The sequence below is a fragment of the Polyodon spathula genome, unplaced genomic scaffold (assembly GCF_017654505.1).
Source record: "Polyodon spathula isolate WHYD16114869_AA unplaced genomic scaffold, ASM1765450v1 scaffolds_1805, whole genome shotgun sequence".
Classification (NCBI taxonomy): domain Eukaryota; kingdom Metazoa; phylum Chordata; class Actinopteri; order Acipenseriformes; family Polyodontidae; genus Polyodon; species Polyodon spathula.
Window position 1 is genome coordinate 1 of NW_024473280.1, and position 16,880 is coordinate 16,880.

General features: G+C 44.4%; 1 protein-coding gene across 6 annotated transcripts; it reads right to left on the minus strand.

Annotated features, from left to right (window-relative positions):
• Window positions 1-69: 69 nt before the first annotated feature.
• Window positions 70-15,480, minus strand: ilf3a (interleukin enhancer binding factor 3a). Of its 6 annotated transcripts, none has more exons than XM_041243470.1 (17): window positions 15,344-15,430; window positions 12,579-12,742; window positions 11,329-11,458; window positions 10,457-10,719; window positions 9,658-9,838; window positions 8,328-8,475; window positions 6,703-6,794; window positions 5,557-5,652; window positions 4,734-4,845; window positions 4,000-4,172; window positions 3,299-3,410; window positions 2,720-2,833; window positions 2,032-2,237; window positions 1,380-1,553; window positions 1,100-1,237; window positions 851-991; window positions 70-237 (listed from the first exon to the last, which is right to left on the minus strand). In XM_041243470.1, the coding sequence occupies exons 2-17, from the start codon at window positions 12,737-12,739 to the stop codon at window positions 85-87; spliced, it is 2,394 nt and encodes a 797-aa protein (XP_041099404.1). In that variant the 5' UTR covers window positions 12,740-12,742; window positions 15,344-15,430; the 3' UTR covers window positions 70-84. The 6 variants fall into 6 exon arrangements, with proteins under 6 accessions (XP_041099404.1, XP_041099401.1, XP_041099402.1 ...); XM_041243467.1 differs by lacking the exon at window positions 15,344-15,430 and adding an exon at window positions 15,200-15,295 and having other exon boundaries at window positions 10,457-10,701; XM_041243468.1 differs by lacking the exon at window positions 15,344-15,430 and adding an exon at window positions 15,200-15,295 and having other exon boundaries at window positions 4,075-4,172.
• Between the last annotated feature and the right edge of the window lie 1,400 nt (window positions 15,481-16,880).

Consider the following 16,880-nt stretch of genomic DNA (forward strand, 5'->3'; position numbering starts at 1 on the left):
GGTGATGAAGTGTATCATGATGCATATCACAACCTGCAGATTCACAGCATGAGTTGATCCTGACACAGATTATTCACGTGGCTTTTACCACACCTCTGCCGCTTCCTCACCTTGGTTGTATCCACCAGCGTTGTTGAAGCCTCTGCCCCTCCCTCGGCCACGGCCTCTGCCTCGGCCCCGGGGGTTCATGGAGCCGTCTGCTGGAGGCCCTCCCATCAAACCAAACCCAGCATTGTGCTGTGTGGGCAAACGAAACCGGGTCAGCCTTCCTTCATCTATTATATACAGGTATTCAGCTGATCCCATTAAAAGCCATCTCCAAATACCCAAACCTGTGATCTACTAGTAGAGAAATCTCAAACTCTGCTGTAGATTTGTGTCTGAGGATTATTATGATGTACTTTTTTAAACCCTGTGTATTTAACTGGTGCTTGTGCATTAGTGCAATTGTATTTGCGATTTACATAGTTTAACAGTCTGGTTTATGGCTATGAAAAGGTTTGTAATAGTTCAACAAGTAATTGCAAATGTGTGTGTATTTATTTATTTATTTTATATATATATATATATATATATATATATATATATATATATATATATATATATATATATATATATATATCTCAATCAAAGTTAATCTCAAATAAATTCAATATAAAAAAAAATACAACAGAGTGTTTCATAAAGAAATTTCTCAACTGAAGGAGGGAGCCAGTCCCCACAAGTGTGATTTGGCCAATCCTTTAGTTGGAAGTATTGGGGTGGCACGTTTAGGGGGACCTGCTGAAGTGCAATACAAACATGGCAAACGCTTCTGAAGCACGGCCGCAGGTTGTGGGGTCACACGCACCATTGGAGGGGGCTTCTTCTTCTTCACGTCCATTGTTGGGCCCTCGGGGAAGAGTTTTTCCAGGGCAGCCAGAGCAGCATACGCCTTCGCCACCTTCTTATTGGAACCTGCACCTTGGAACTTCACACCGTCCACTTCAACCTGAGAGAGGGGGGGACCAGGTAAGTACCGGATGGGGGTCGCAGATTGTACAGCTATGGCCAAAAAGCTTTGCTGGTTTCACAGGAGGCATATCCCTGCCCCTCTCACCTCCATGACGAAGCGCTTGTCGTGGCTGCCTCCCGTCTCAGAAATCAGCTCGTACTTCAGCCCTCGCCTCTTCTCGTTCAGCTCCATCACTGGGTTCTTCCCATGCTTGGTCAGGATAGGGCCCTGCTGCCGTGCGTTCTGCAGAGTGAAGGGGATACAGCAGTTAGAAAAGCCAAATCGAACAAACACCCCACCCCAATTCAAGAGGAGTTATTTCCTGCATTTGCCAAAAGCCTGTCTATTGAAAGACTGCTCAACAAAAGCTTCAGGTTTCACAAACCTCTGTGCCGTCCCCAGGCTCGGGATTCTGCGCCGCAGTATCGACTGCTTCCACAGCGACTGCCGGAGCTGCAAAAGCAGGCTTCATAACCACGTCATTCACCACCTCATCCACTTTAACAGGATCTGCACATTTCACCTCTATCCCCGTCGGCAGACCCATGTCCTGTAGAACCTGCAATTGAGAGCAGAGACAGGAGTGTAAAACGCCACACTTGACATAACATTGATCAGAAGCTGCAGAGTTAGCAGGAATTCGAAAGTGGATAAGCATTGCCTCCCGGCATACGTGTAACTGTGTTAAAAGCAATTTAGATCTGAAAGCAATCTGTTCACCATTTCCCAGTACAAGTTAAGCTAAAAAAATCATTTTTAAAAAAAGAAAGCAATATAGAAAGATCAGTAGTACAAAGCGTAATTTTTAAGTGCCCTACATTAAAACACAGTTCTGTTTCTGGTTTGGAAACTTTGTTGGTCTAGTTTCTCCAATCTGTACAAATTACACTGGAGAAAGAAGCTTTAAAAAGAGCCTAGCTCAAAAGTAACATCAATGTACTAATTCAATTAGTATTACTTTAGAGGTTTAAGTAGTTCATCTCAGATTCCAATATATAAAGCAGGAACTTTGTTTCCGAATGAAGAGAATAAGGTACCTTGACGGCCACGTGGAGCTTCGCTGTCTTTTTGGAGGGTCCGGATGCTTCGAAGGTCTTGCCGTCAACCTCGACGGCCATGGTGAAGACCGGGACGTGCACAGGGCCGGTCTGGGACAGGAGTTTGTACTGGAGGCCTGGCTTCAGCTGGTTAAGCCTCATCAGGGCGTTCATGGCCTGAGGAGGCTCCATCTTCTCTTCGGGGGCTAAGGAAAGAGACACAAAACTACCATGAGACATGTCTACAAGAGACTTCAACCCGGAGAAGATCCAAAGGCAGACCAGGTTATTAAACTAAATCAGCTTTACACAAGGTTTTTAGAAGTCAAATTCCTTACGTACTGGCATTAACATCACCAGTGCCCTTTACTGTTGAATCTTTTACTGCTTTGGTTTTATACTACTCAATCTGAAATGGGTATTTCAAAAGACAATGTTAAGACAGCTGCTTCCTATAACCTGATGACTCTGTTGCAGTTTCAACGGCAATCAAACTGCTGTGGCCACATGGCTTATCTAGAGCACTGTCTCTGAAATACTTGTGTCATGAATCAAATTCTAGGCACAACAAAAGCTGAACCAATAATGTAAATAAGACCAATATAAAAAACACACAGATAATTGTTATACAACACTTTGAACTTCCATTGAGACAGACCAGGCTCTAGTGCAACTCTGGCTCACTGACCTTTTTTCTGCAGCTTCTTTTTCTTCTTGTTGGGGCTTTTGTCGTCTCCCATGTCTTCCTCCTCCATTGGCCGTTTCATTGGGGGCATGTAGGTGGTGCTGGGGGGGATTTGAACTGCAGCAGAACAGATGAAGTCAGCACTCAAATAAAAACAGTAGCGACCAGTCTAACGGGACTCCAGTCTAAATCCGGAGAGAGTCAATTTTTGGGTTCTACAATTTTGGTATCAATAAAAGCTTTACTTCAGTTTTCCAAATGGTCCACTTTCAAGAATTGTACAAGACACAGGGTCACTGTATTTACTCATCAGGGAAGCAGGGCGTGACAAACATCTTTAAAAACAACTAACTTCATCAGCTCAAGCACTACAGTGCTCTCTTTACTCACGCCAAAATCCTAAAATATTAGGACTAGTAAAAGGGCCATTCTACAGACAAGTACAGCACATGAAAACATACTGCCGGTGTGGTCTCAACGTGAATCGTCTGCTTTAGTGAACTAACAGACTGACACAAAGCAGCTACGGCACACATTTCACTTGTATTCAGTTTAGCAAACCCGTTCAGATGCTTTCCTCACCAGTGTAATCGATTGGGGCATCTGTTTTTACTCTTCTGGGCAGCTTGGAAGGCAAAGGATCCATCCCTAGCACTTTGTGAAGCTGTCCGAAAGCTGCCAACCGCAAGGCATGCTGGATAACAAGAGAGAACCTTCAACTAGCTGCTTTTAAAATTAGAAAAGCTAGCCCGCAGCATGTCAAAACCCTGGTCACACTTTAGTTTAGGGATCAGGTATTTAAGTGGCTATAAAACAGCAATAAATAAAATGGCAATAAGTACAGCAAAAGCAAAGCAGCCCCATACAATTAGGGAGACACACAGACACAAAAATCCATTGAGAGAGTACAAATAGCAAAACAAATTAACACTCTGGCAAGAGTACAATAGTTTTATTTATTGAATAGCATAATTAACATGTTTAATCCCTGATAACGGATCCCTAAACGAAAGCATTAAGAAAACCTGTAACCAGTTATTTGTTAAAATACTTAATAAAAAATAATTAAAAAGCAAGTCTGTAGTATTGCAAATTAGGGGAGCAAGTGCATGATTCGAAAGGGTACAGTTTTTTTTTTTTGTTTTTTTTTAAAGCCACTGGATTCTGTACATAGTTGTACTTTAAGTTGTATTTGATGGTTTCCAGCGGTTGATTACACCAAGCAATATAAAATCAACAGCAGCAGTTTGAAGCTGCAGTCTGGTTTCAGCAGCGATGCTCACCTGAGCACTCTGGGTCACTTCCTCCCTCTGCTTTCTGGTCAAATGGAGGATGACATCAGTGGAAGAAAAGCTCACCTGAGCACTCTGGCTGATGTCCTCCCTCTGCTGCCTGTCCAGGTGGCTGATGGCATCAGTGGTGTCCTTTTCACAGGGGTCAGCGAGGCCAGGACCATCTTGAAAGACAAAACCAGGAAGGAATTCTTTAACGCCACCCTTACAGTAACAAACAATTTTTTTTTTTTTTTTAAAACTACCACTTGCACCTTCATAAGCCCCCTTTCACACTGGCACTCCTATCCGGGTGGCAATCCTGCAACATGTGAAACCACGTACCTGGGGTCGACAGCAACCCCCGTGGGTCCGGCATGCATTGACCCGGGTCGAGCAAGACAAAATGCACAACGGGCGCTCATAAGCGGACGAAGTAACAAACAACCACGCCTGCATGCTTTCTGCCCAAAGTACAGGCTTGTGCACCAAGCTGTAGCTCTTGAAAATCAGGATTAAAAATGACCTGATGTAATACAAAGCCAAGCTATTACTTTTGGGGAACTTCAAAATCCTATTGTTAGTAGCATGGATAACTGTCAAACTGGTCTAAGACTGAACCCCAAGTCAGCTGGTCTGTGCTGCATTTGCATTTGGTTTGATGAAGCTCCAGTATCCCAGCGGTTCTTGCCCGTGTGTGCAGGTGTACAGGACAGGGTTCATTGTAAAGGCAGCTTCCTATTTACCTGCCATGAGGATTCCTGAAGCAAGGCACTCTAGAACTCTGCGAAGAGCTTCCCCTGCCCCCATTGGTCGGTTCCCAGTTCCAATCGCCTTCTCACACAGCAGCTCCAGGGGCTGCAAGAGACAGCAATGTGAATAGAGTTACAACAGAAACCATCTACAGCTATGGCCAAAAGTTTTGCATCACCTGATAGAATTAACTCATTTTGCCTCAAAGCTGAATGAAACCTGCTGAATAATGTTAATATTTTGAAATTCTGCTATGTATTCCCTTCCCCATATACAAAGAAACTGACAAACTGACATCAATCCAAAATTAAATACTACTGTACTACCATTATGGCTCCCGGCAGACTTTTGAAATATCATTTTTCAGTTTCTGATTTATGAAGTTTGATTAATTTTTTTATTAAATGTCTCAATCCAAAAGACGCAGGACTGATTCATCTTATTGGGAGGCGTGGGGGTTGTCATGATAGTTTTAAATCCATTTAAAAAGTCACTACCAATTTCATTAAATGTCATATTAGAGTCTCTTAATAGATCTACTTATTGGTGAGCTTTGTGATACAAACACATAGTAGCTTCAGGACCGTGAGTGGAGCACCAGTTAGCTGAAGCCAACAACATTCAAACATTGTTATATTCTTTTATTATGAAGTGTGCTGGGAGAATGTGTGACAAAGCACAATAGAAGTTTATATTTTTTTTTGTTCCATCCCCCAGGATCATTACAGCAATGTTGTATATGAAGGCAAAGCATGCAGGTTCTCTTCTGTTGTTGGACTCAGAAGAATCTGAAGCGGAGATGTGCAAGGTGCTCACCCATCCTTTGAGTGGGGCCCAGGTGGGGACTCGGGAACACAGATCTCTCAGGATGCGGATGACGATGACGCAAGACTTCAGTCCGTTTGCCCTGGCCTAAAACATTGGGAACGGAGAAGACACGTTAGCAAGACCCGGCCAGAGGCTCTTACGCTGTCCTGCCAACCTACAGGCATACTTGTCAAATATGCTGGCCAACAACCGCACAGGGAGTTTTAGTGTGCTTTTACTGTGCACTCAAAATGAATACGTTTAAGGCCCTGCCTCAGTGGCATAACAGGTGGCCAGAAGTTCTCCAGAACTCATTTTTGTAGGCATGCATGGGGGGCGTTTGTAGTCAAGTTGGTTGTAGAATATGTGAACAAGTATACCAGCATAGTAAGAATACAACAAAGGCAAAAGCAAGACCAGGTGCAATACTCCTTTACCAGACCTTTTCCAAGACACCACGGTGCTGAGCTGGTACAGTTGGGGTGCAGAGCTGGTACAGTTGGGGTGCAGAGCTGGTACAGTTGGGGTGCGGGGGTGCAAGTCCATTCTTAGGTAAAGGGTAGTCTAGGAACAATGCGCTATGAAACTACCAGCACCCTTATCTAATGAACACAGGCAGTGCAGAACACATGTCAGTTCAGCCAACTCTGAGTGTCTCAGCTGGGTCATGCCATGGAAACAAAGGAGTCCATGTGCATCTGCTTTTAGTTTCACTTTGATCAAAGCAAGAGGCCAGAAGGAATATTGTACCTGGGACATACGACATATTAGTACTGTAAATGTTTGCACTTGTAAATGCTACTTTGTCAAGGGTAAAAAAATGCAATTGTCGCTATCAGAATTAATATAAAACACAAATGTATTAAACAAAACAAATATTACTCTTAAAACAAAGCAGCAACTAAAATAAACTAAAAAAAAAACCCTTATGAATCGATTGGAGTAAAACGCTAACCTATGTGTGAAATACCCTTTCCAATCAGAGTGCTTCTTTAGCAGCTGTCCAAAGACAGGCACCAAGTACTGCACTACAAAAGCTAAACCAGTTAGCCTTATTCTGTCTCAGCGTATAACATTGCAGTACAGAAAACACAAAATCACTACTTAAAAAAAAAAAAAACTAAAATAGACAAATATAAAGAACAAGATGCAAACCTGAAACCACTTGGCGTGTCGGAGGGACGCCAAGGCAGTAAGGCATTTCTGCCTGTCCAGAACATCCGGAGGATCGTTGACTGTTAGCGTTTCTATTTGCAGGTGGAATAAGAAGACAAGGCACAGTTTGACCAAGGGTGTTCTGTCAGGCGGAGAGGGGGAAGAGGCAGCCTCCCAAACTGGGCAAAAGGGGGGAGTGGGGGGGTCCCTAAAGTAATAGCCTGACTTTCTATTAAACCAGGTCATTTAAAACCTGATTAGATTCAAAAGCAACAGCTTGGTGCACAAGCCTGTGCTTCCGAGTCAAGAACTACTCTACTAATACACTGCACCTACACTTTACAGCAGAGTGCCACAGCTGCCTTAAAATGGTGGTACTGCATCTTGACTATGGTATACTAGCCCTTCATGTGCATTATTTAAAAAAGGGGAATGCCCCCCCCTTTTCCCCTCAATGGGTATGCTGCATTGCCCCTCCCGAGACAGAGAGCGTCCAGTTGGTCAAAGGTCCAGCGTCCCTAAAATTGACAAACTAGAAGGCTTGATAGAAAAGATCAGATCGGAACCACAGTCATTAATAATCAAATAGATGCACAGGTATAAAAACAGGTCTGCACTGCAGCAAAACTGATGGCTTCAGTCCGAGCATGGGGTTTAGATAAGGCTGATGGCTTCAGTCCGAGCACGGGGTTTAGATAAGGCTGATGGCTTCAGTCCGAGCACGGGGTTTAGATAAGGCTGATGGCTTCAGTCTGAACACAGGGTTTAGATAAGGCTGATGGCTTCAGTCTGAGCACAGGGTTTAGATAAGGCTGATGGCTTGAGTCTGAGCACAGGGTTTAGATAAGGCTGATGGCTTGAGTCTTTTAGATAAGGCTGATGGCTTGAGTCTGAGCACAGGGTTTAGATAAGGCTGATGGCTTCAGTCTGAGCACAGGGTTTAGATAAAGCTAGTGTTAGAACAGAACTAACCCTAGGAACGGACATGCCTTGCCTTCAACTAAGTGGGCAGTACTACCACTGCATTGGACGACTATAAAAAAGGTGCCACTTTTAAAAAAGGGGAAAAATACACTGGGATGAAGTAACTGCAGGTTTTAAATATGCTTCTATAAATAATAAAGTATGCAATATTTAGTCCTGACCCTATTTATTTATTGACTGACTGGGCAAATACTATTCAGGCAAACAGTCAAGAGAGAAATTGCAAACTTTATCTAAAAGCCATGCTTCCCTCCTAAAACAAATTTACAACACGTAGCCGTCTGCCAGCTAGTAACCAGAACAGAGAACCCTAGCTACTCATTTTTGCTGCAATACAAACCGTTAATACAATCTCAGTATAAAAACACATGCAATCAATTTTTTTTTTTTCTTTTTTAAACTTCTCAAAAAAGCCTTCCAAGCATTTCTTCACTCGAGAAAAAAAAGTTACAGCAGTTTAATAGTTAATCTTACTGTATATTGGGCCATCAAATGCTACACTTAAAACAACAAGTGTTACAGGCTGAAAATAACAGGGTTCACTACACTACAGTTACAGGACTCAGCTCTGTTGAAGGCCCAATAAACAATGCCGTGGTCTCTGGGGCTGAAGCGCGCATCCCCTCTCCAGACTGCCTTACCTCCAGCAGCCTGCTTCTCTGCCTCCTCTCGCACCACCGGGGAGGTCAGGTGAATGGTGAGGGTCAGCAGAGGCTCCTTCGTACTCTTGACCACGATGGAGGCTTCTCTGATGCACTGTATGATCTCGTACTTCTCCTCTGTGACGGTCTAATGCAGATAAAAGGAAAATGAGTGAGTATCCGTTGTTGAGGTCGCCAGTATCTCAGGACAGAGACGATGCTTGAACGGACGAGAGCCTTCAGTTTTGGGAACAGAAGGCCACGCCCTGCAACTATCACACACGCCAGTGCAGACTCCATGTATACAAAGACCGATACTCAACTTGTGGTAAAGCATGTTAACCTACTTATATGAAAACCTCTTTTAGATATACCTTTAACCCTTTGCAGTCCTATTTCAGACCAGCTCTGACATTACGATTCTCCCTTTCCAGTCCGATGTCTGACCCTGTCCGACATCAAAGACGTAAAGCACAGGTTTCTAGTCGTTTTTTCTCCGGAAAAAGCCAAGACACCATTTAAAAAAAAGGGGGGGGGTGTATGACAAGCCCCATGCACCACAGAGATAACGACATAAAACAAAGGGAGAGAGCTGCTTCTGCATCCAGCACTCAAAGAATATCACAGACATTTGCAGAACTTTGAGATATTACAGTAATAAAATAATGACTTGTATCACATTATTGAGGAGTTTGGTGATAAAACGAGTGATCAGAAGAGGATTTATCAGTATGCAAGTCTACAAAGAGATATGTGATACAGCGAAGGAGGAGTGGGGCTTGGCTGGAGATGCAGTACTGATGTCATTTTGCCATGCAATGCGTTTTAAACCTGTTTTACTCTTTAACAGAACAAACACACTAGCTTGACAGTCGAAAGCTAGTGTATATAATTTACACATTTTAGCCGATTCTACCAAAAACCTTGTTGGTGCACCTTGTGCATGGTCCAGCATGGCAATTCACGCACCCCTAAAGCAGTTAAGCAACTGGGGAGTCGTTCTTTAGACACGCACGGCGCCTCCACTACAGCCTACAGCTCTGCATTCCAGCGGGGGATGAGACGTTTCATACAGCGATAATGTAGCACATGTCAACACTAGAATGGAGCACTTTAATACAGAAATACTGCAAAACAGTAGCCAACCGAAACTGGCATACTTCCGTTTATAAAAAGGAAAGTCATTACGTTACTGAACTACCAACACTGGAGCCGTCTGAACAAGCAACAGTTTCACATTTTCAGTCAGAGTTTGTCCCAAGAGGTATGTTTTTTTTTGCCACAATCAAGTGAAGTGTAACTGCACAGCCAACCAAACTACAAGGCTTACCGAGATTTGCACAGCCAGGTTTTCAGCCACTTTCTTCAGCAAAGTGATGGTGGGTTTATCCTTGCAGAGGAGGACCAGCTCCAAATCTAAATCCCCTTTCAAGAGGAGGCCCTTTGCCACGAGCCCCACCCTCATCACTCCTCGCAGGGTCCTGGTAGCCTGGTCTGCAGCCCTCTGCTCACTGGAACACAGACGGGAAACGGCACACGTCAGCTCCTTACACAACAGGTCCCCTTCAACTGCTCAAGCATCAACACCACAAATCAGAATGTAACAGGTTTTTCTCCCCTGCTTTAGATTTAAGCTTTGCTTCATTCATTCACTTTGTTACACAATTTAAAAGCACCGTTGAAGACCACTGTCTTATAATAAACTAGTAGGAAAGGTGTTGTGCAAGCAGACTGCCTGAGCAAGCCTTCAAATGGAAACTGCCACTGTCTATAGCAGAGTCAGAGGAGAAAATAAAACTGCTCTCCAATCGATTTAAGAGGTGTTGGATGCAAGCAGCCATAAATAACCTGGATGGCAAAGTGTTGCATCCACTGCTCATCAAGCCTAGTGTGTATATCCAAAATGCATGCTATAAAACAAAACCCCTGTTCTAAACTAAAGCCCTTCAAGAGAGAAACTGCAAACTAAACCATGCGTTCCTCCTAAAACATCAGCATGTGTAGCAGTTTGCAAACCAGCTCAGCAGAAGATCAGTAACTAAACTGCTCTGCTATTGAATTAGGTGGTCTGGGTGCAAGCTGCCAGCGCTGCGCTCCTCCTCCTCAAGCCCGCAGTGCATTAAACTCACGGGGTCTCCTCTGGCTCGTCCCCCTCCTTCTCTTCCTCGGCGCCCGCCTCCCCCTGCTCCTGCGGCTCGGCAGTCTTCGGGGGCCCCTTCTCCTGCTCGTCCAGCCAGTCTGACACGGCTTTGAGAGCACGCTCCGAGTGGGACACCATGTTCTGCACCCCCTCCAGCTCCTCCTGAGTGGGGTACACGGCCGAGTGCTTCGCCATGACGTGGCGGTCGTCGTTCACGAAGATGCGGATGGGGCGCTGCCGAAAGGGAGGAGACTGTCACATAGCATTAGTTACGGAGAGGCAGTAGTGAAAGCATTGCAGAACGTCAGCACAGACCTACTGCTAGTTCAGTCTGCAAATCTTCTACTGACTATTAAAAAAAAAACAACAACACTGCTGAAGATAGAAATGCAAATAAAAACATTCAATTGACAGCTGCTGCTACTACAAGTCGCTCAATGGTCGAAACATTTGTCATTGAATTTAGTCATTTTCTTCTTGAGGCGGTAAATCTACATTTAAAATCAAGGATTCTGTGTATAGAGTTACAACTAAACACATTTTGGCACACAGTAATCTTTTCCTTCTGTATTTATTTCAAAATAAACCTACAGATAAGCTCAAATACGCTCACTTTCAGATCAGAAGGAGAACCCCTTTACCAAAACCAATTCCAACGTCATTCAGCAATCAATTCAGGCCACGAACAAATTCATTAGCATCAGAAACGAAGTCTGCTTTGCCGATGACTAAAGACGCAGATGGATAATAACATTTAGCTGCAGTTGACCTGGCAGGCTCAGTAAAAGCAGTCTGCAATAAACCCACCTACACGTGTGTCACCACAAGACATTTATTTCCAAGCACATAAAAGCAACATACCATGGCTGACTCTGATTCGGAGGTTCCTTCCTGGGGGTCCCGTCTGGGTAAGGGTGCTGTGTAATGCTGATACAGTCGGAGATCCTCTTCGTAACACACGCAGCCGTACCAGTAGCGCAGTTCTTCGTATCTAAAACGACACGACCGCAGGGTTAAAACAGACCCGCAGGGTTAAGGAGGTGAATGCTGGGGTGGTGGGGGGATTAAAACCTATAAACAATACTTAAGCACATTTCTGGAACACCTCACTGCTCTTAAGGCACCACTGCACAGAATTCAGATTCTTCAATGAAGTTAAGAAGTTCTACCTGAAAATCAGCGTTAAATCCACCAGTGATCGCAAAATTCACGGACTCTGCTACAGACCACTCCTTCTTACTTTAACATTTCCTTCCATAATGCAGACGGACCATAAAAATATTTGCCATGTCTACCGAGTGTTTGCTGACAAACTTCTTGCAGCCCATATTTCCACTGAACAGAACACCAGGACACGCTGTATTTGTACCAGCAGCAAGCAGCCTGCGCTGGGAACAGACGGCACTGGTTCCAAACAGTCGCTTCTTACTGCTCATTCAACACAGCGTAACGTCGAAATCTCATTAAACGGGCCGAGGTAATCTCTCTAGTCTCCAAAGCAACTGGATAAAAGATTACAACAAATCACGTGGATCTGGATTCATCTTGCCCCCCGACCGCACTCTGAGAACAGCATTCATGTGCAAATTAATTTTAAAAGCATCACGTTTCTGAGCAAGCACGGACCTATTTTTGAAACCACATCTCGTACGCTGAAAAATTAAATCATAACACAAAAAAGACACCCCCCCACCTTCCCTAAATTCAGCACCTCACTGCAAAGCTGCAAGACAGGGCCAGACAAAAGTCCATTTCCATTTGAATGCAGCATTGAAGTTAGATTTATGCGGCTGTGTTGTGTGCATCCTCAAGGAGGTTAAGCAGCCGTTTGCTCAGCTGACACCACAGGGAGCTAACAGGCTTGTATTAAAACACAGCCCTAGTTTTTCCTTGGTCTCAAGACCACAACCTCCAATTTCAACAGAAATCCACACTCGGCGGTGGTATGCAGTGCTTGTGAAGCAGCGTTACCTCGCGTATTGACCCAGATTCCTCAACGCAAAGTGACCACCCACTTCTTCCGCAGCACAGACATTAGGATTGCAGGCAGGACGGATAATTACTTTTGCCCCCCCCCCCAAGAAACAGCACTACGAATTCCTTGCAGTTACCTATTGTAGTCTTGTGGGTGAAGGCGCCCGCCGAGGTGAACCAGACTGTCCCAGTAAAGGAGTTCCTCGTACGCCAGCCGCTCGTCCCAAGCCGGCACTGGCCCCAGCTCGACTCGGTTTGCCTTACCACCCCTTTTCTGACCACCGCAAACTCTGCCCATTGCCTGCAATTAAAGGGTCAGCCTTTCAACCCACAGAGTACAGTACAGGCAACCAAGGAACGGTTTCATCCATTTTTAATCTTAGCAATGCCCCTCCAATACAGGATACAGGTGGCACATTAGCACTGCGCTTTGTGTTAAACAATGCTCACAGGCTTCATCCACTTCTGTACTTTTAATGCACAACCTACTTGAAAAAAGCCCAGCATGGCTACAAATCCCTGATGTTTAAATTTCCAAAACGTCCTGTGTTTTGCAGATTCACCCTGCACTTTCAAGCCCTCTTCAAGCATACTGGAAGAGTCAATACATTATCTCCAAAAAGCCCATGCAGTAACTTTCGATTTAAATAAGGTACTGGAAGGTTAACAATGCCAGGCCAAACAATAACATTCCCATTTTAGCGACCGGAAGGAACGAGGGAGACAAACCATTAAAAAAAAAAAAAAAAGCTTTCCAGACCAACTGGGGGCGTATCGCTCTACCAGTCTGGACTTGGCAAAGTGCAGCTTGAGAAAGCAGTTGACAAAACTTATGAAAATGAGGGCACTGCTAAGACTAAACCTGCATTCCCTTTGTCCAGTGACAAATACAAAAAAATACAGCAAGATGTGTGTGAATTTCAGGGAGAATTTTCAGAAATGCAAGATACTGACACCTGCAACCTGACCCAGGTAGTTTAAGCAAGCAGTTAATAATAATAATAATAATAATAATAATAATAATAATAATAATAATAATAATTCACCACACTGTCTTCTACTTCCAAACTGCCTGTGCTGTAGACTAACGTGATCTTGGTTGGCTCTGGGAGTTAATGGGCCTGTTCATTGGACAATGGGATGTGCTTTGTGCCACACTACAACAGGCACTTTGTTTGAATGTAACCCTTCTAATAATACCAAGGACTTTGCACATCCCGGTATCCACCAGGAATTGGATCTCTAACCCAGAATGGACTGCAAACTGGACACCTGCAAAAAGCACGTCTTTACTTGCAGAGCACTGATCTACCGCCAGACCACTGGGCACCTGAATTCCAAACAGGTTTGACTTGTCATGCTGTTACATTGCCATGTCTGACTTAGACAAGAGATGCAATTCACTGATGCCGTTTACATGTCAAGCAAGCTCAGAGTTTAAACACCCTACAAAGAAAGCAAGCTGGACCAAGATTAAGAGAGTCGCGGCACGGTCGATTTTCAAAGAATCGCGGTACAAGCACCTTACTGTAAGACCAACAGCTCCGTGTTAACCCAAAGCTGCGGAACTGATCTTATTCCAGCACAGGCCAGCTTATGCTGCTGTGCAGAGACCAGATAAAAGACTCGCTGCCATAGAAACGGGCTACCCGCTTCCACAGGGTCTCCAAAACAGCAGAAACAAGCGCCAGCCAGCCGGCCGGCAGCCGTGCAGATCAGGAAAGCAAATCAAAGGGTGGGGAGGTTTAAGGAGAACCCGTTTCACGTCCCTTTGTGTACATACAGTATAGTTTACACAAGGCCTGTGTTGGCAAATCCTGTTTCATTTATGACAGCAGTGTATCCAGCTACCCTGCTTTTTATATATAAAAAGACAACGGTTAATGATATTTAAATGGTTGCAAAGTTAAATCGCAGTCAGCTAACAGTTTACACTTAATTGCACCAGACTAAAGAAACGTTAAGATACAACAGGTATGCGATCCGAGCATTAAAGTGCGGAGGACACGAATAGCAGCGCGGCGCTCCCGTCTCTCTCAGCGAGCGGGGGGGTCTGGTACACACCATCCGCCATCTTCTCCCCCAAAACACAAAGGGCACGAACACGAGCAGAGGCTCGGGATGCGAGAGAGAGACAGAAACAGCAGCAGCAGCTGCTATCCAAACCGAGACTTGTATATGAAAGCACGGCGAGCGAAACGGGGGCTGGTACCGATTCGAGGATTACTGTGCAGATCCCGCATCACTGCATCCTCCCCCCTCGTGTGCAGCGCCGCAGCCGCCATCTTACACACTACTGCAAAAAAAAAAACACACAACCAGGCAGAAACAGAGACAGAAACCCGGCACAGCGGAGCGCTTTATTAATGCAGCTGCTCGAGCGTGTCACTGCAGCGAGCCGAGCCGAGCCGAGCCGGGCCATCACAGCGAGCCGGGCCGAGCCGGGCCGAGCCGAGCCGGGCAATCACAGCGAGCCGGGCCATCACAGCGAGCCGGGCCGAGCCGGGCCATCACAGCGAGCCGGGCAATCACAGCGAGCCGGGCCGAGCCGGGCAATCACAGCGAGCCGGGCCGAGCCGGGCAATCACAGCGAGCCGGGCCGAGCCGGGCAATCACAGCGAGCCGGGCCGAGCCGGGCCATCACAGCGAGGAGCAAACCCAGCGTTTATAACCGGGTTACACACAGCGACGGGCGCTGCGAACGCGGTCTGCACCTTTACCCGCTACTGTACTACCGCCTGGACAGAACAAAACACACCCACAGCCCCGCAGCAGAAACTCCCGCTTCGCGATTCAGTGTGCTCCGCGGCTTGCTATAACAAGCGGCCCGCCAACCCATCCAGCTACCGTCCCCAATTAAGCGATTAAAAGCCGCGGAACCCGCCGGGTCGGAGCCGCTTACCGTGACTCTGGATCCCGCTCCTCCGCCGGAACCGAGCACAGACCGGACACTGAGCTCGCCGCGCCGCGCCGCCGTGGCCAATCAGAGACGCGATCAGCGCCGGAGAAATGCACCAATCCCGCTCGCCGCTCCGGAGCGAGGCGGGGCTTACATTAACCCGTCATCGACCAGTTCACGCTTAGCCGGAGCCGAGGGGGTTAAAAGTGAATCATCATTATTATTATCATTATTATTATTATTGTTATTATTGTTATTATTATTATTATTGTTGAATACAACCACAAAATAACAATTGTAAGTGGTGATTGTTAATATCCCATCCACATTATATAACAATTAACGTTATTTTTATTATTATATTATTATTTATATTATTATTGTTGTGTTGCTATTATTATTATTATTATTATTATTATTATTATTATTATTGTTGTTGTTGTTGTTGTTGTTATTATTGTTAAAATGTCACCACTAAATTATATACGCGGTGTAACGTTATCTTTTTGATGTTTTCATCTCAAGTAATATGTCCCTTATAACAAATAACGGGCTAGGTCACATATGTAATACACTTTACTGACAAAAATCGATATTATCGATTAACAGGTTCATCCATTTTTTTTGTTGTTGTTTTGTTTTACATATAATGATCTTAGCATGGATAAACTTGTATTGCCTTGTCCCTTTATAGATGAAATGGCAGCCGTGTTAGTCCAGAGGTGACAGACAAAGAGAAGGAGAAGTGATCTCTTTTATTGCACTGACTGAATAATAATTATTCACACGCTTTCAAGACCTCAGAGGTCTCTTCTTCAGGTGAAAGTAGGAAAGAGAGATTGATGTTTCCATGCAAAGGTTGCATCACGACTTTAACAAAAAGAACCCATTTTGAATCACTGCGATTCTAATGCAAGGAAACAAGCTGCATGTCACACACACATATATACAAAGATTATATATAATATACATGCATACACACACACACACTGATGCTCTGGGGAGACCATATCAACGCTGATCCTCAGAGCCAGCATTGCATGATAATATAAATATAAGTTTATATAAAATAATGTTAATTCGAATTAATATAGATTTAAAGATATACGTAAAAGTGATGTCACACCATTACATCATGTAAGAATAAATCATGGATTTGAATATAAATAATAACAAGTAGATGTCATGCCGTCAAACACCTATAAATACCTCCAATGTTTTGATTCAAACACAGGCTCCCTTGAGATGATGATGATTATTTAGTCAGTCCAATAAAAGGGATCACTTCTCCTTCTCTTTGTCTCCCTTTACAAAGTCTAATACTGTACCACTCACTTATAATACACAGCTGCACTGTCTAAAAATACCACACGACCTCTCCGTTTATTGATATGCTGTATAATGCTGTAATATTACATTTTAAATGTATATTTTTTGTATAGCGTGTTCGTCTTGTAATGAAAGCCTTCGTCCATTTCAATGAAATCAACGTTACATTATCAATAACAATGCAAAACCATGTCAAAATGCAAATACTTTA